We start from the raw sequence: 19,131 nt of genomic DNA on the forward strand, positions 1-19,131 counted from the left end.
TCGGACCATTAGTAGTTGAGATATCAACATTAGAAAATGGTGGGTTGTTTGGGTGAGACTTAAAAAACATCAATTTTCCTTTTTTTAAACACTTGCATGGCAATATCTCAGCAACTAAAGGTCGTATCAACAAAGTTCAAAAAAGCAAAATATAGAGAATTTTCTCAGCTCTTCAAATTTTCTTTTTTCAAAAGTGGGCAAACATGTGCATTAATTTTAAGAATGAAAAACTGCGACTATTTTCAAAAAAGTTACTTAAAAATGGATAAAACTTGGAAACGGTGCAATTTATCAAAATTTAGCTAAAGTACTTTTTGATTGCAAATTTTATTTTACATCGAAAAATGAAGTTGAAAAATTTTTGCGATCAATATTTCGATTTTTTAAAAAAATCAGTATTGATTAAAAAATTCAAAACTCGGTCAAAGATTTTTTGCACAAACTGGAAATTTCTGACATTTGATGTCCTCTAAAACATATAAAAAAATAAAAAAATAAAAATGGTGTTTTTTTGCAAATCAAGTTTTAGTGACAAAAAGTTAAATTAAAAATCCCAAAAAAAAATTTACCGTGTACCATTTTTTTCAGTGTAGTCCATATCCAACTTTGCCGAAGACACTAAATCGATCAAAAAATTCTTTCCGAAGATATTGCGCAATTCTCACTAACTTGGACTTCGCACTAAATTGTTGCAATCGATCGCACTATTGCGACTTGTCAAACTGGCTTGGGAAATTTTAATTTTCTCAAAAAATGATCAAAGCGAGCCTTTGTTGCTCACCTGTCAATCGCAATTTTAAAGTGCGAATGTCCAGTTTGAAGGAAACTGCGACTGGAAATGTAAATAAACAACGCTGGTTGCCTAGTTTTTGGAAATTTTACTGTCAAAAGTGCGAGAGAAAAGTGCGGGCCAAATCCAAGTTACAGTGCAAGGATTAATACAGATTTTCGAATTTTCATGCATCATTTTTGTATGGACAGCTGCCAAATTTGTATGGAAAATTATATGGACAAACTAATGATGGAAAATGGCTTCTTTGGGCATACCGAAGGCACCAAAAAAGTTTCAGTCGGATTAAAAAATACAAAAAAAATCGAATGACCGAAATCTGAGAGAACTGCTCCTATTAAAAGTTATGGTCACTTAAGTGTTTTTTATACACTTTTTTGAGGCCGGATCTTAAAAATTAGGATGAAAAAGTTGTCCGGATCGATCACACGACCCATCGTTAGATAGGTAATCAAAAAACCTTTCCAACGAGCACAAAAGATTGAAGATCTGACAACGCTATCAAAAGTTATGAGCAATTATGCTAACACATAATTTTGACAGATACAAAAAAGGGTGAACATTGCAAAAGATCCGGCTGAGGAAGCACTAAGCTTTATGAAATCAGATTCGTTAGTCCAAGCTTCCTTCATGTTATGGCTTTTTATGGAATCAAACGTCGGTTCCTAAAAATTTGTAGAAAATTATTACACTTTAAAAAATAACCATGTAAAGTTACAAAAAACACGTAATTTTAAAATGAAAAAAAAAGTTCTAAATGAAAAAATTACCCTTCTGGGTTAATGTAGATTCAAAAAGTACATTAAATTTCCCTTTAAATGACTTGTTCCAAAAAAATTTACAGTCAAGTAACGGAAAATGGCAGAGTTTTAAAACTTTTTTGTGTATTTTTCGATGAAAAATACGTTGTTTTTTTTTCGGAATTTTGAGTACGCCAACAAATCGGGCATCCAATTTTACACAAAAGTCCTTTTGAAACCAAATTTCCATCTCGTCACCTTTTCAGGCTGCAAATTATTGAAAAACACGTCTTTTTTCAAATGTTCAAAAATTGAAGGGGTCGTACCGCCCCTCCGTCACGAGAAATCAAAAGACGGATTCGTGTACAGGGACAAAAATTTCCCCTAAGGACAAAGTTTCACGCAAATCGAACAGGGGTCGGGAGTTACCCTCATATAATTATTTACATTTTTTAAAGCTAATAATTGTTACGAGCACTGTTCGATCCAAAACATGTGCTCTCTCGTCATCGTGGGCTGGTATCTGCGGTCCATCTGAAGCAGGTAAAACCCATCCGCTCCTGCGGGTGGATCAGCCTGGGAATGCGATCCAATAACGTAGTGGTCGTAATGCACGACCTTTAGGTAGTATGCCCCGTTGTATGCTCCCCGCTCGTCTTTGGCCTTTTCAAAACCAAAAACACCATCGTGATCGCGTGTAGTGTTCACATTCTTGTGGTTCGAGAATATGGGAATGCGAGATTCGGACGTTGTAGTTAAGGGTCCTCCCATAATGTACTCCTGCAAATAATAATAAAAAAGTAGTATTTAGCAATAGTGCGGAAGTAAAGCAACGTCGAGCAACAAGTTACCTGGGTGTTGATCATTTTTATAAAGTAAAGAGGCTCCGGGTACTTTGTAATGCGTTCAATTTTGAACGCGGAATTAAACGGTGTTCCCGTATGAACCCACGTGCCCACGAAGCGTTGGTTGTCATCGGTATGGTAGTGTCCTGTTCCAAACACCAACGCCCGCCACTTATCGTTGCGCATACGGACGCAGTCGAGCACCGGAGAACCAATATCCACGTACCGGCACATCACCAGCTTCACCAGGATGAACAGCGGCACAATCCATTTTGCACTGGCAAGCCAAGACATGCTGTTGGTTTCGCGTAAGACATTAAGCTACTACCGGTATTCGTTTTATAGGCTTCGGAGTAGAGTATTTGTATCATGTAACGCTTATTTTGTTCTGCTGATAAAAAAATTTAGTTTGATAAACAAGAAACAATTTTATAAAATTAACCCTTTGAACCCTTTGATTACAATTCCAAATTCCAAGCATGAAAATCTCAAGAGATACAAAAATTCAATATTACGTCCTTTTGAAATGTTTAAAATGTGTTGGAATGTGTCTTGATTTAACAAAAAAAATTGTATTTTGGAAAGATCGAAAAATTTCAAGAATGTTTCATATTTTAACATTGTAAATCGGACCATTAGTTGCTGAGAGATCGACAATAGAAAATGATGGGTTGTTTGGGTGAGACTTAAAAAACATCAATTTTCCTGTTTTTAAATCTTTGCATGGCAATATCTGAGCAACTAAGGGTCGTATCAACAAATTTCAAAAAAGCAAAATATAGAGAATTTTCTCAGCTTTAAAAAAAAATATTGTTTTCAAAAGTGGGCAAACATGTGCATTAATTTAAAAAAATGAATAACTGCGACTATTTTCAAAAGAGTTACCTAAACATGGCTATAACTTGAAAACGGTGCACTTTATCAAAATTTAACTAAAGTAGTTTTTGATTGCGAATTCGATTTTACAAAGAAAAAAGAAGTTGAAACATTTTTGCGACCAATATTTTGATTTTTTTAAAAATATCAGTTGTTTTTCAAAAATTCATAACTTGGTCAAAGATTGTTTGCACATTCTGGAAATTTCTGAAAAGTTGACATTTGAAACATAAAACATATTAAAAAAAGTGTTTTTTGCAAACTAAGTTTTAGTGACAAAAAGTTAAATTAAAAATCACCCAAAAAAATTTACCGTGTATTATTTTTTTCAGTGTAGTTCTTATCCATACCTACTACTTTGCCGAAGACACCAAATCGATCAAAAAATTCCTTCAAAAGATACAGATTTTTGAATTTTCATATATCATTTTTAAATGGACAGCTGCCAAATTTGTATGGAAAATTTCATGGACTAATGAGGCAAAATGGCTTCTTTGGGTATGTCCAAGGCACCAAAAAAGTTTCAGCCGGATTAAAAAATACTAAAAAGAATCGAATGACCGAAAACTCAGAGAATTGCTCAAATGTAACATGACAATGTTCTAGGATAATCCAAAATAAATCTTGCTAGATTTGATCCTGGGGAATTCTTCACCTAGGTAGATACAAAGTACACTAGTTTGACCTAAGCTGCAGCATAAATAACATTTTATTATTTATATGATAAATGTCATTTTCATACAACAACCTATTATTTCTATGAAAAAATATTTCAATGATTTAAAGATACATTTGATAGCCCAATCAACATTTTTTAAATGATATTTATTAAAAAACTGAAAAGGAAATGTTGATTTACAACTTTTTCGAGTTGAATTGGTTTTTTTTTGTTTTTTTCTCCTTAAGCATAAGTTTTTTTTTAAATTTTAACTAGAGGTGAGCAAAAAAAGAGTGAGCCGGTTCACTAAAAAGAGCGAACGAACCATGGTTCACAAAAAGACGATTCTATTTGAAACTCTTTCAATTTTTTAACTTGTGTCTTTTCAAGATGATAAACTTTAATTCATTGAATTTCCAACAATTCGACTATTTAATTTGTTTTTGAAGATTGAAAATGTAATTTAAAATATTTCAATGCTTTTAAATAAATGTCGAATTTGTCAAAATTGTCCCAGTTGGAAAGATGTTTTCGGTCGCAGAAATTACAAATTTGTTCAAATCAAGTTCTGTAAGTTCTGTTTTTAAAGAGCGAGCGAATAAGAGCGGCTCCTGAAAAAGAGCGATTTTGCCCACCTCTAATTTTAACACTCTTTAACCCAACCCCGCCTCTGGACTGGCTTCGATCTAAAAATTCGCCAAAAACCATTTTTTAACCAATTTTTGATCTATACAAAGCATTGGAATAAGAACTTGTTTTACGTGACTTTGCCAATGTTTCAAAAATAAAAAAAAATAGGGGTCAACTTTGGCTGTGTTTTTTACTAACATTTTCTATATTTTAAGCTAAAAGAAGTATGCAGTAATTTTTGAAGTGTCCCAGACTATGCCACTACGCATTTTTTTACAATTTAAATGATAATGGTGACATTATATAGCAAAAATGGTGAAAAACAAGCTAAAAATTGAAAAAGTGACTGTAAAAACATGAAAAAATTAGATAGGAAAATGTAACGATAGGAGCTGGTCAAATAGGCCAAATACTACCAAAAACAAACACAAACAAGATCAACACAAGATAAATTCAAATTAAAATACTAAAAATAAAATAAGAAAAACATAAAACAAGAGAAGTAAAGTTTTTCGTAAAACAAAAGATGCTTGAAATGACCTCCTAAACAGGGGAAAAATAAAAATCCTCGAAAAAAAATTTGGGGGGTTAAGGAGGTATCAGACTATGGCAAACAAACTCACACTTTTTGACAGTTTGGCAGTTTGTCTGTTGAAAGTTTGTTTTTTTTTGTCATAGTCCTTTAAATGCTGTTCCCCTAATTGAAAACGGAGAACTTTTTTTATATCATGAGATATTTTTGCCACTTTAATGTTTTTTTCTTCTGGAAATCTCACTTTTTGAAAGTTTTTTCAATGTGTCGCAACTCGCTAGAGATTAGGAAAGTGCTTCAAGTTTAAACATGGTTCAAGCCAATACAGAGGCACTTACCTTAACTCTGTTTTTGAGTGTTTTTGGGATAAAAATAAGACAACATTTTTAGAGATTTAAAAAACTAAGTTCTTTTTTCTCCCTCCCTCTTACAGGCCAAGATCATCCAGCAGAACGACACCTCGATCACATACCACGGCGTGGACGCGCCCGGCGAGATGCACGTCAAGATGCTGCAGAACAACATCAACACGCTCGAGCGGATGTTCAACTTCGTGACGAAGATCCACTCGACGAAGCGGTGCATCGGCACGCGCCAGATCCTGAGCGAGGAGGACGAGATGCAGCCGAACGGGCGCGTCTTCAAGAAGTTCAAGATGGGCGACTACATGTGGCGCAACTTTATCGAGACGGAGTTCGCGGCGACCTGCTTCGGGCGGGGTCTGCGTGAGTTGGGGCAACAGCCGCGGCAGAACATTGTGATTTTCGCGGAGACGCGGGCGGAGTGGTTGATTGCGGCGCACGGGTGCTTCAAGCAGAACATGCCGCTGGTGACGATCTACGCGACGCTGGGGGATGAGGGCATTGCGCACGGGATCAATGAGACCGAGGTGGATATGGTGATTACGTCACACGAGCTGCTGCCCAAGTTCAAGACGGTGCTGGGGATCACGCCGAACGTGAAGAAGATCATCTTCATGGAGGACCAGCTGCACAAGACGGACGTTACGGGGTTCAAGGAGGGCGTCCAGATCATTCCATTCTCGACGGTGATTGAGAAGGGCGAGAAGAGCAAGATGGGTGAGTGAAAGAGACAGGTTATTACTGGTAGGTTTTCTGAAGAAGCGTCTTTTCAGACGGTTGCTCCCCGACGCCGGACGACACGGCCATCATCATGTACACGTCCGGCTCGACCGGGACGCCCAAGGGAGTGCTGCTGTCGCACGCCAACTGCATCGGCACGATGAAGAACTTCTGCGACATCTTCAAGATCTACCCGGACGACGTGCTGATCGGGTTCCTGCCGTTGGCGCACGTGTTCGAGCTGCTCGCCGAGAGTGTGTGCCTGTTGACGGGCGTGCCGATCGGCTACTCGACGCCGCTCACGCTGATCGACTCCAGCTCGAAGATCATGAAGGGCTGCAAGGGTGACGCGTCGGTGCTGAAGCCAACCTGCATGACGTCGGTGCCGGTAAGTTGTGACAGCTTTTTTTTTTTATTGAAGTTCAAAACTCAACATTCTTCCTCCGACAGCTTATCCTGGACCGCATCTCGAAGGGTATCAACGCGAAGGTCAACGCCGAGGCGCCCATGAAGAAGGCCTTCTTCAAGTTTGCCTACCAGTACAAAACCAAGTGGGTTGCGCGGGGCTTCCTCACGCCGATCATGGACAAGTAAGACTCTTTGTAGAATCATTACGTTCAAATTCATTACTCAACAACAAGGTTGTTAACGATAAAATTATCGAGGCTCGATAACGTAACGATAATTCTATCGTTATCGTCGGGACGATAACGATAATCTATCGTTATCGTTATTTCGATAATTCTATCGGCGATAATGTTATCGCCGATAATGGAAGATAACTCATTTTCAACTCATTTTGAAAATCTTTCTTAAATCGATTAATTCAACCATATCATGTTAAATTTTCAATGCTTTCACTAAGAATATATTTGTTGAAAATGTAGTAAGTTTCAAAGTAAAATTCCGTATTTTTTCGAAAATACTCAAATTTTCAGAATTTGCAATATGGGTATCAAACATAATGAAATTTTGTTTGCTTTTTCACATTAATAAAGTTTTTTTGTATCAAAAATGTATACAAAATATCGTATTTTTTTCGAAAGTACTAAAATTTTCATAATTTGCAAAATGGTATGATTACCATATTGCAAATTTTGAAAATTTGAGTATTTTTGAAAAAATACGGTATTTTGTGAAATTTTCAGCATTTTCTAAAAATAACTCTAATAAAGTTAAAAGGCATACCAAATTTCGCTTCGTTTGATACCCATATGGCATACTTTGAAAATTTGAGTATTTTCGAAAAATACGGTATTTAAAAAAAAAACTCTTATAAATTGAAAAAGCATATACAAATTCAATTCGTTTGACAACCATATTGCAAATTTGGAAAATTTTAGTATTTTCGAAAAAATATGGTAATTTGTGAAAATATTAGTATGTTCAAAAAAAAAACAAATAAATTGAAAAAAGCATATAAAAATTCAATTTGTTTGACAACCATAATGCAAATTTTGAAAATTTGAGTATTTTGGAAAATATACGGTAATTTGTTAATTGTTAGTATTTTCAATATAAACTCTAATAAATTTAGAAAGCATACAAAAATTCAACTCGTTTGATACCCATATTGCAAATTTTGAAAATTTGAGTATTTTCGAAGAAAATACGGTATTTTTTGGAAATTTTAGAATTAAAAAAAACCTAATGTAGTTAAAAAGCATACACAATTTCGCTTCGTTAAATATCCATATTGCAAATTTTGAAAATTAGAGTATTTTCGAAGAAAATACGGTATTTTGTGAAAATTTTAGTATATTCAAAAAAAAACTCTAATAAAGTTAAAAAGTATACAAACTTTCGCTTCGTTTGATACCCATATTGCATACACTGAAAAATTTGAGTATTTTCGAAAAGTACGGTAATTTGTGAAAATGATAGTATTTTCAAAAAAAAGCTCTAACAAATTGAAAAAGCATATGAAAATTCAATTCGTTTTATACCCATATTGCAAATTTTTAAAATTAGAATATTTTCGAAGAAAATAAAAAAATTGTGAAAATTTTAGTATTTAAAAAAAAAAAACTCTAATAAAGTCAAAAAGCTTACAAAATTTCGCTTCGTCTGATACCCATATTGCAAATTTTGAAAATTAGAGTATTTTCGAAAAAATACGCTTTTTTGTGAAAATTTCAGCACTTTCGCTTCGTTTGATACTCATATTTCATATTTTAATAATTTGAGTATTTTAGAAAAAAACGGTATTTTCTGAAAATTTTAGTATTTTCAAAAAACAAAACTCTAATAAAGCTAAAAAGCATACAAAATTCGCTTCGTTTGATACCCATATTGCATACTTTGAAAATTTGAGTATTTTCGAAAAATACGGTAATTTATGAAAATGTTAGAATTGAAAAAAACTCTAATAAATTGAAAAAGCATATGAAAATTCTATTTGTTTGATATCCATATTGCAAATTTTGAAAATTTGAGTTTTTTTTTGAAAAATATGGTACTTTGTTTTTACCCATATTGAATTCTATGAAAATTTGTGTATTTTCGAAAAATACGGTAATTTGTAAAATGTTAGTATTTAAAAAAAAAAAACTCTAAAAACATTGAAAAAGCTTACGAAAATTCAATTCGTTTGATACCCATATTGCAAATTTTGAAAATTAAAAAAAATTAAGGGTATTTTCGAAGAATATACGGTATTTTGTAAAAAAAAGAAGGGCGTTAGTAATTTAAATATTTTTGTATTTAGTAATTTAAAAATGTCTGTACCTCGAAGCCGTTGCATCATATCAAAAACTGGTCAAACACAAACTTGTAGGAAATTGGACGGGCTTTCTAAAAAAATACACTGAAAGAAAAATACACGCCACTTTTATGAGATTTTTCAATTTTTAAGTTTAAAAGTTAAATTTTAAGTCCAATCCTTGTTAAGATACAGCGGTTTTAAAAATAAAAATGTTGCAAGAATAGGTTTTTTGATGGTTTTTTGCAATTTCTAAATGACAGACTTGATTTTTCAGTCTCGTAAATATTTTTACCGGAAAGATCGACCAATTTCCCATAAGTTTGCTTTTGACTCACCAACTACTTTTCAGGATCATCTTCAAGAAGATTGCCCGGTTAATGGGAGGCCGCATCCGCGGCGTCATGTCCGGCGGAGCGCCGCTGGCGCCCGACACCCACGAGCAGATTCAGACGTGCCTGTGCGTAGAGATGGTCCAGGGTTACGGGCTGACGGAGACGACGGCCGGAGCGGCGGTTACAGACAGTAAGTTGTTGCTTTACGGCTTAATTTCAAGAGATTCTTACCCACTTCCTTCTTATAGAATGGTGCATGGAGTACGGTGTCGTGGGGGCGCCATCGTCCGTCAACTACATCCGGCTGATCAACTGGGAGGAGGGCAACTACCGCGTCACGAACAAACCGTACCCGCAGGGCGAGATCGTGGTCGGCGGCACGAGCGTATCCAAGGGCTACTACAAACTGCCCGGCAAGACCGGCGAGGACTTCTTCGAGGAGGACGGCCAGCGGTGGTTCCGGACGGGTGACGTCGGCGAGGTGCACCCGGACGGTGTGCTCAAGATCATCGGTGAGTTCCCCCTCGATTCCTCAAAATCTTAAAAACTAACCAGTTCAATTTCATTTGTAGACCGCAAGAAGGACCTGGTGAAGCTGCAGGCCGGCGAGTACGTGTCGCTGGGAAAGGTCGAGTCGGAGCTCAAGACGTGCGCCGTGGTGGAGAACATTTGCGTGTACGGGGATTCGACCAAGCAGAACACGGTGGCGTTGATCGTGCCGAATCCGCAGGCGCTGGACGATATCGCCGAGCGGCAGGGCATCAAGGGGATGGAGTTTGAGGAGCTGTGCAGCTCGCCGGTTATGGAGAAGGCGGTCGTGCACGAGCTGGCCGAGCATGGCAAGAAATGTGAGTATTCGAAAAGTTCCTTGTTTTCGTCATTTGTGTTCAAATTTGAAAGACACTATTTAAAAAATCCACGTGGTGGGAATATTGAGCTCTTCTAAACGGCAAACGCTTAACCGCTCCACAAAAGTAGGCCTTGCAAACGCTTGAGCGGTTTGAGCGTTCCCCAGACACAAACCAGAGCGCTGAAAAGCAGGCGGGAAACGCATCAAATATTTGCTATCATAGCAGTTATCTGGTTTGGTAAATACTTTTTTAGTTTTTAGTGTTATGTGTTTTTTTTTCATGTCTAGGTTATAAATATTTAAATGTAACTTTAAAATTAATCCGGAGAAAAGCACATAGTTTTGACAAGTTAAGAATGTGTACATGTTTTCCTATAATCTGACGGTTTTTATTCATTTTTGAAATTTAGTTTTTTTTTTATTGGAATGATTTTTTTTAGAGCTTAGGTTGCTTTTTCAGCGACTTCGACTCTAACTCAGTTTTCGGTTTCCGGAGACTATTTGACTTCGACTCTAACTTTAAATCTGAATCTAACTAACAACAACTCCCAAACAAAGTCGAATCAGACTCCAGTTCTTGAAGATTAATCAACTCCGAATCTGACTCTTCAACATTAAGTAAAAAGTTTACATTTTTCAAGCTCGACACCCTCTCCAAATTTCAAAATTTGTTTTTGTGTGTGTGTGTGTGTGTGTGTGTGTGTGTGTGTGTGTGTGTGTGTGTGTGTGTGTGTGTGTGTGTGTGTGTGTGTGTGCAACCAACCAAACGGGACCACGCGGTCGCTTCTTACAAATTGAGTTGTTTCCATGTATTTTAGATGTTGTATTCTCTACATGCAAATAACTCGCATTTGGACGGTGTTAGCTCTGCCGAGCTTTGGTGACCCATTTCTACGCAGGCCAGCCATGCGCGAGGTACCTCAGCTTAAATCGACAAGCCCCGCCCTAAAGAACGTTTGCATCAATCGGATTCAAACGTTATTTAGAACTTCCGAGCCCTTGTCAAATGGACAAAGGCCCAGCGTGTATATAGTTTGTAGTAAAAGTATTCCTAATTCTACCAATCCAAAGGACGGGGGATCGAACCCCATTTCATGCGACTTTGATTTTTCGTTCATGTTTAGAGTTTCGAAAATTCATATTTCCTTAATTTTCTCGTTGGGAGCAGATGGGAATTTTAAAATTTGTTTTTATTTTTCATTTATATCATAAAGTGGATGAGGACCGATTTAAGGACTTACATCAGAATTTATTTTACAATTTCTTCAGAAACTTCTATCCAGATCAATGCCCAGGCCATGATTGAGCTTCTGCAACAAATTTGACATTGAATAGATATAATCTCAGTCAGATTTTAGACTGTCTTCCTTTCATATTTCTGGCCAAAGAAAATGTATTTTTTTTAAATTACGAATACAACCAATTTCTTGGTTTTAGAGTTTTTTGAGTGAACTACTCAAATTTTCACAAAATACCGTATTTTATCGAAAATACTAAATATTTTATAATTCGCAATATGAGTATCGAAGCGAAATTTTACCAGCTTTTTCATTCAAAAAAACTCTTAAAAGTTAAAATACATGCAAAATGGATACCCATATTGTGAATTATAAGAATTTGAGTATTTTCGAGAAAATACGGTATTTTGTGAAAATTAGAGTATTTCGTTCAAAAATCTCTAAAACAGTTAACCCTCTACCTCCTTTTTTTTTTCGAAATTTTTTATTTTCCCGTGTTCAGGAGGTCATTTTGAGCACCACCTCCTATTATTACATTTTGCCTAACTAATTTTTTCATGTTTTTACAGTCACTTTTTAATTTTCTTGCTTGTTTTTCACATTTTCTGCTATAAAATGGTACCATTATCACTTAAATTGTAAAAAATGCGTAGAGGCCTAGTCTGGGACATTAGAAAAATTACTGCATACTTCTTTTTACATAAAATATTGGAAATGTTAGTAAAAATCACAGCCAAAGTTGACCCCTAAAAAATGACATTTTTAAAAACATTGGCAAAGTCACATAAAACAAGTAAAACTTCCAACCCTAAACACTTGTAGCCCCAACGGGGTCAAAAAAGTTGGAAATGCAATTTCACCGGCTCTTTGAACACCTGGAAAAAAAGTTGGAAATGCCTTTTTTATTATAACTTAGGGTAGATGCATCTTTTTTGGGTCTACCTTGTTTTAGTTGATTCTTGACATCCTTCCGGATCGAATGCAACAAGAATAATCCAAATCGGTTGAGTTTTCGCCGAGATACAGCCGGATGAAGTTGCATTTCCAACTTGTTTGACCCCCTTGATGCTTCGTGTAAGTTTTGACCTCGTTGGTGTTACAAGTGTTAAATTGTCTAAAATTTGAAGAGTTCTTCTTTCCAATGCTTTTTAAAGATCAAAAATTGGTTGAAAATGGATTTTTGGTATTTTTTTTTAAATCGAAGCCCGTCTAAAGCGGGGTTGGGTTGTAGAGGGTTAAAATACATGCACAATTTTGAATCGTTTGATATCCATATTGCGAATTCAAAAAATTTGAGTATTTTCGAGGAAATACGGTATTTTGTGAAAATTTGAATATTTCTTAAAAAAAAACTCTGAAACAAAGAAAATGCTTGCAAAATTTCGTATCGTTTGATACCCGTATTGCGAATTATAAATTATAAAATATAAAATATTTTCGAGAAAATACGGTATTTTTGTGAAAATTTGAGTATTTCACTCAAAAAACTCCAAAACAGTGAAAATGCATGCAAAATTTCGAATCGTTTGATACCCATATGCAGGGTTGTTAAAATATCAAAATATCAGCTCTCAGCAACTACAATTATCCCGCCTGAATATTCATGCCTCAAATACAACTGCTCTTCTCTCTTCATTGAAACTCTCAGTGCCGAACATAGCCGAACACGTTTTCGTGTTTACCCACTCGCAATTGACATTTTCCTTTTCTCTCTCATTCCCGCTTCTACGATCATCCTACCGCAACAGCGTTTAACCACAAAAGCCGCCACAAAACCAATTTCGCAAACGCAGTTTAACGGGACGTCATGCGTGGTCGGCTTCTAATCGCCATCTCGCGTTCTCTCATTGCAGTTTTCGGAGATATTGAGAGAATCGGCGGTGAGAGCGCATAGTCGAGGAAAAGGGAAAGAGTGATAGAGAGAGAATGACATCGCTGGGAATCACGAGACACAAGAAGAGATCTCACAAGCTATAGTGACGGCCGCTATACTCTCGGATATTTTTGGTGCAGAGATAATCTATTGATAGCTTTTTTATCACTCATTTGCAACACTGCCCATATGTATTGCAAATTATACAAATTTGAGTACTTTCCAAAAAGAGCGTATTTTGTGATTTTTTTTAGTATTTATGCTTTGTAACTTACCATTTTATAAAAAAAAATTACTAAGCGGAAGCTTGAAAATTCAACATAATTTGGTTTGTTTTAGTAAATTTTAGAAAAATATTAGATATTAGTTATCGACGATAAAACTTGGTCCCTAGGCTGTTGCAAATATTTTCAATAGTTTTTCCCCCTTTAAAAGTCAGGCCGAAAAATCAAGGGCCACATTTTTTTTTCAAGGCACTTCAAAATGTCAACGGAAATTCTAGCTGAAATCAATTAAAAATGCATTCCGCTGCGTTTAGAATCATTTTTAGCTTGTTTGGGTTTATTCAAAAATCTTTAGAATTTTTGTTAACTTTCGATGCAACACGTTTTTTTTGGTCCAATCTTACTTTTTTTAAACTAATGATTCCAAAACAACTGTGAAATGCATTTTAAACACTTTTTTCAAACTATGGCTTGTTGCTTCAATTTATATATTTTTTCGAGTACCGGACACTCGTTTTAGCTTATGAATCGCTCAAATTTAGACTAAATTTTAGTTAACGGCACTATTTAGGTCTCAAACATGCGTTTAACAGGATAACAATCGATATTTAGAAGAAAAAAAATCTGGGGTTTAAAGATTTCAGAACCAGAAATTTCTGAATTCCGTTTCCGTTGCTTAGGACGCTTTTGCTAAATTTTAGAGAAATGTTTTATATTTTAAGAACTTTCATTTTATTTATCTTCAATTGTTTTTGAAATTGACTCCAGTCTCCATATAAAGTTAAATTGAAAGTTGATGTAGAAATTCATGAAATAACACAATTTTGACAATTGTTAGCGATATTATTTTAAATGATTGATAAAATAAGATGAGGTGTCCAGTTAGAAGCGCCTGGAATTCGAAGCATGACGTTGTTTTACGACGGAATTCCAAAAATATTTTTTCCTGTTTTTAGCATCTACGGGAACGATTGAAATACAGTCCAGATTGGATTATCCTAAGGGCTTGGAAAAATTTCACTTCGGATAATTGAATCATGAAATTTTTTTTTCGTTGTCTTATTTTTGATGGTTGAGTTTAAGTATGGACCAAAAACTACTCTTAAATTATTTTGAATTTTTAAATCCAAGATGGCGGCCAAAATAATGGGTATAACATAGGGACCATCCATAAACCACATGGACACTTTTTTGGAAAGCTCAACCCCCCCCCCCCCCCTTTGTGGACAATTGTCCACTGTCATTTTTGTATGGATCGTGGACAATCTCCATACCCCCCCCCCCCCCTTAAGTGTCCACGTGGTTTATGGATGGTCCCGTATTGAAAAAAGGATTTTTTTTAACTTAAAAGGAAATCAAATATTCAATTATGACTAAAATAGGGTCGCATAACTCAAATTTAATGTCAATAGTAAAAAAAAAAAATAGAAAAAAAACATTTTTTTGGCCATGATTCGATTATCCAATGTCTTATACAAACCTTCGGATAATCGAAACTTCGGATAATCGAGTCTGGACTGTAGTTTCAAAATTGCGAATTTTCACAAATATCTATAAATCGATGAAACATTACAAAAGCTGAATTCTAATTTAAAACAAAAACTATGTCCTAATTCGGCATGAAAAGCTTGCCATTGATATGTATAATTCTGAATCTAATCAAAATCTCTTCCTCTTCCACCCCAGGCAAACTGCACCGCTTCGAGATCCCGACGGCGGTCACGCTGTGCAAGGACATCTGGACGCCCGATATGGGCCTGGTGACGGCCGCGTTCAAGCTCAAGCGCAAGGACATCCAGGAGCGGTACAAGAACGAAATCAGCCGGATGTACGCGTCCTAAATCATCATCACCCCGCCCTAAAAATCACAGACAGAGAGAGACAGAGAGGAAGAGCATTAATGTTTAATCCTTCGATTCTTAAGTCGATGTTGTGTAAATTGTATTTGGCAATGTTTGTCAAGCAGAGAGAGAGAGAGGTGTGGGACAAAAGTTCACGTCCGTGGCCACACCAACTTTGATTTCCTTATTAGAGTAGATCCCGTGTAAGAGCCAAATTTAGTGACTATTAACGGTCGGTTACGTCTGTTTTGTTATTTTGTTTTTTTTTCGTTATTGATTCCTTCATGATTATTGTAAGTCGTTTGAAAATACAATAAATTATCGTCACCTTTTTCACCTTCAAGCTGGTTTGGTTTCCCCTTTCGTCCTACATTTTTTATCACCGACTCAATCCTTCCAAGCTCGTTATTATTCTACAATAAAACAAAAAGAAAAAATAAAATAACGATCAAAAAGAGAGCAAAAACGCGAGGATGCTAGCGAGCAATGTAAAAAATGTGTTTCTTCCTGTGAAGCCGGGAATGAACTTCGTTGAAAGTGTTGCGCGCGAGTGCGTGTGTGCTAGATAATGTTACTGCTAACAAATTCACTTACTATTGAGTAGAGACATTAAAACAAAAAGAAAACAGAACAAACCGTAGGATATAGGAATTTGAACAAAACTATTATGCTGTTTCGAATGAGAGAGAGAGCGGGCAAAACACTCTCTCCTAAGCAAACAATTTTGTGTAAATAGAAAAGTGCACTGAGCTAGATATTTTTGCATATAAATACGGAAGCAGTGGAGTCTGATTAGTTTAGTATAGTTAAATCTGCGCGGTGAATTCAATGGCAAGCTCTAAAGTCACTCTGTTGTAAATAGACACTTTTCAAAGGTTCGTTTCTCTTTTTCAATCAGATTCAACAAACTTTTATTTCTTCGTCAAGCCAATCGATCATCGAAGCAATTGTATTTAACCACCATGGATTAGAGGGGCTAGGTAGCTATTTATTTTTTCGGTCCGTTTTTATTTTTCGTTGCTGCTGCCTTCACCTTAACAGAAATGGGTTTTTTCGTTGGTTCGCGCTTAAATTTTGAAACAAACTAATTAAACTAAGCAAAATGAAACAATAAAAAAAGCGCTAGAGGTATTACACGGTGCGACACGAGCGTGCGAGCGGTTTGGGACAAATTAGGAGGAACGGATTAACAAATAAAAGCATAAGGGAAACATCAAAACACTAGCGAGTAATTTCAGTTATTCTGTAAATTTAAAACAAAAACAAAAAAGCATGTGCAGAAAACAATGGCAGCAAAAATGTTGAAAATAAAGTGAGAAAGTGTAAAAGAAAATTGCTTGGTTGTTGTTCATTTACGGTGGAAAATGGTTGAGAAAATCCTTTAGGTTGCAACGATTGTCAATAAACAAAATATAAACAGTCAATTCAAGAGTAGTTTTGGATATTTTTTTGTTTTATTAATCACAGGGTCAAGTAGAGGGGGAGGGGGTGGCTTCAAAACAAGTCAAAACAACGTTTTAAATTTAATATTTTTTTTAAATTAAACAGTTTCTAATTTCTTTGGGTTTATTGTTTATGCACGAAAATTAGAAATTCAATGTAAATTTTGTTAAAAAATTGGTCTAAAATATTAAAAGAGAAAAAAATCGATTAGCAGAAATTTTCAAAAGTTATGATCTAAAATTTTAAATTATTAAAAAATAAGTAATTATCACAAAAGTATCATTTTCAACATTGAAAATTGAACCAATATTTTCCGAGGTATCGTTACTTGAACAACTCATTTTCATCGATTCGAATTCTTCTTGAGGTTGAATCTCCAAAACAAAATATCCAATTTTCAATGTTTCAGAGAGAAAATTGTAGAAAATTAAAAAAAGAGTGACTTTCTCTCTTGTAGTATTTATGAAAAGAAAAATGTTTAAAAATTTTCTTTACATTATAACCCAAAAGTGACTAACAGGGTGGCCACTCAAGTCGGGAAATCGGGAAAGTCGGGAATTCGGCAAAATCCGCCAAAAATCGTGAAAATGTCTGGAATTTGTGATTTTTTGTCAAAAATTCGGGAAAAGTCGGGAATCCCAAGCATACTTGTTTGAAAATTATTTTCAAACTCTTGAATAATTTTGTAATATTTTGAACTATTTTTAAATTAAATTTACTCAATAATTTGAACTATTCCTTAATAGTAACTTACTTAAATTTAGGGTTCCTTTCACTATTTCAATCTATTTGAAATGAACCCTAATTAATATTGGATGCATTTGACACAGATTTTCATAATATTTTGTAAGTATCAAAAGATTTTTTATTATTTATCAACAAGAGGTAACATTTAACTTAAAACAACAAACAAAGTTAAAAACTGATATAAAAACAGAACCTAATTTAAACAATTATGATTGTTTTCCACTTTGTCACATTGTTTGAATATTAGAAAAAAGATTCTAATTTGAGTTTGGCAGTATTATTATTTTTGGCAAATATTGTTATTTGTTTTTTATTTTTTTTATTTAGGTTATTGCAATTATATTTAAAGAATTAGTCTCTTTAAACATTTTGAATAAAATAAGTTGTATAACATCATATCATACTGATTTTTTCATTGAAAAAAGTTTAAACAATAAAATACTGATTAAAACAGGAAATTGGTAAAAAAAATTAAATCGAATTAAAAAATTATAGCATTGGTCATGTTTTGAGCGTTCTTTGCCCAAAAAAAATATTTTTAATAACTTTTTGCCATTTCCAGTTTAAACGAAGTATCAAAAACTATGTCAATTTTTGTGTAAAACGGTAAAAAACACGATTAAAAACCATTTCTGATCACTTTTTTCATTTTAAATGCAAAAAAAAATTGTCAGGACAACATTTTTTCGATGGATCAACTATGGTTCCCTTGGAACGAGCTGTCAAGTAGAACCTTTTCTGTCAAGAAGGGCCGCGAAGTTAATTTTAAAAAATTGAATTAAAAATCAATTTTAAATCTTTTGAGGTCGTTCGAAGGGTCATTGTACTCAGAAAAATAATCTTTATCGTTGTGAACAATAAAATCACAAATTTAAGCTTAATTTTAGGACTTAATTCAAAAAATAAACATTGATTTTTCAATTATTGTCAAGCATACTGATATTTTTCAAAGACTAATGTTTGTTTGTGCTTTAATTTTTGATGTATTTTTGGGAATTTGTTTCTGCTTTCACGAAAGTAGTTGATAGTTTGATTTTTTTGAATTCATGTAGATTTTTCTGTATGATGGTTGATTTTACTTTTTTATAAAGAGTTTTTTGTTTGAAATTATTCTTTGCATAAGAAATGGCTATTAATAGAGTTTCTGGAAAAGTCGCGAAAAAGTCGGGAATTTGGAAACGGGATTTGAGTTGGTGACTATAACTCCAAAACGATGCACTTTATCCAAAATTCGGCATAATACTTTTCGATTGCAAATTTTAATAAGGCATTGAAAATATGTTTTTGCAATTCCGTCGTGAAACTTCTTACTTTTCCTGTCATTCTTGAACGACGAAATAGCCTACTTTTCAATACCAAAAATAACAGAATCGAATAGCAACACTTTTCAAAATAAATGCTGAAAAGTTCTACTTTTCAGCACTGAAATGAGTGCTGAAAAGTTGAACTTTTCAGCACTTGTTTCGAAAAGTAACACTTTTCAACATTTTTTGGTTTAAACGATTTATTGACAAAATACATGAAAATTTGACTTAAAATTTCACTCAATGGGTGTTTTTCGGAATTGCAAAAAGTGTTGTGTGGAACTCGTTGCAAAACTTGATTTTTTCAGCACTCTTCGTACTTATCCAACTCGGTGAACCTCGTTGGATAAATTTACGACTCGTGCTGAAAAAATCCTCTTTTTGCAACTTGTGGCATAATAGTAGTTTATGCAACCAGTTGC

General features: G+C 34.7%; 2 protein-coding genes across 4 annotated transcripts in view; one reads left to right on the plus strand and one right to left on the minus strand.

The window, feature by feature from the left end:
- LOC120417055 (long-chain-fatty-acid--CoA ligase 4) overlaps positions 1 to 15,848 on the plus strand; it is a 40,423-nt gene extending 24,575 nt beyond the window's left edge. For all 3 annotated transcript variants that reach the window (XM_039579010.2, XM_039579008.2, XM_052710829.1), the window contains exons 3-9: positions 5,505 to 6,150; positions 6,207 to 6,541; positions 6,604 to 6,743; positions 9,207 to 9,379; positions 9,438 to 9,701; positions 9,762 to 10,037; positions 15,061 to 15,848. In XM_039579010.2, coding sequence (XP_039434944.1) covers positions 5,505 to 6,150; positions 6,207 to 6,541; positions 6,604 to 6,743; positions 9,207 to 9,379; positions 9,438 to 9,701; positions 9,762 to 10,037; positions 15,061 to 15,215 — 1,989 coding nt within the window. In that variant the 3' untranslated portion in view covers positions 15,216 to 15,848. The remainder of the gene's footprint in view (positions 1 to 5,504; positions 6,151 to 6,206; positions 6,542 to 6,603; positions 6,744 to 9,206; positions 9,380 to 9,437; positions 9,702 to 9,761; positions 10,038 to 15,060) is intronic.
- On the minus strand, positions 1,984 to 2,703 carry LOC120417060 (uncharacterized). The gene is made up of 2 exons (XM_039579018.2): positions 2,382 to 2,703; positions 1,984 to 2,310 (listed from the first exon to the last, which is right to left on the minus strand). Exons 1-2 carry the CDS (start codon positions 2,667 to 2,669, stop codon positions 1,999 to 2,001), a joined length of 600 nt encoding a protein of 199 aa, XP_039434952.1. The 5' UTR covers positions 2,670 to 2,703; the 3' UTR covers positions 1,984 to 1,998.
- Positions 15,849 to 19,131: the final 3,283 nt, after the last annotated feature.

The sequence above is a fragment of the Culex pipiens genome, chromosome 3 (assembly GCF_016801865.2).
Source record: "Culex pipiens pallens isolate TS chromosome 3, TS_CPP_V2, whole genome shotgun sequence".
Classification (NCBI taxonomy): domain Eukaryota; kingdom Metazoa; phylum Arthropoda; class Insecta; order Diptera; family Culicidae; genus Culex; species Culex pipiens.

What these genes read in the sequence shown, in the direction of transcription:
- LOC120417060 (XM_039579018.2), bottom strand. Translation starts at nt 2,669, where the DNA reads ATGTCTTGGCTTGCCAGTGCAAAATGGATTGTGCCGCTGTTCATCCTG. An exon ending in TAAAAATGATCAACACCCAG is followed by an intron (nt 2,311 to 2,381) that starts GTAACTTGTTGC and finishes TATTATTTGCAG; the next exon opens with GAGTACATTATGGGAGGACC.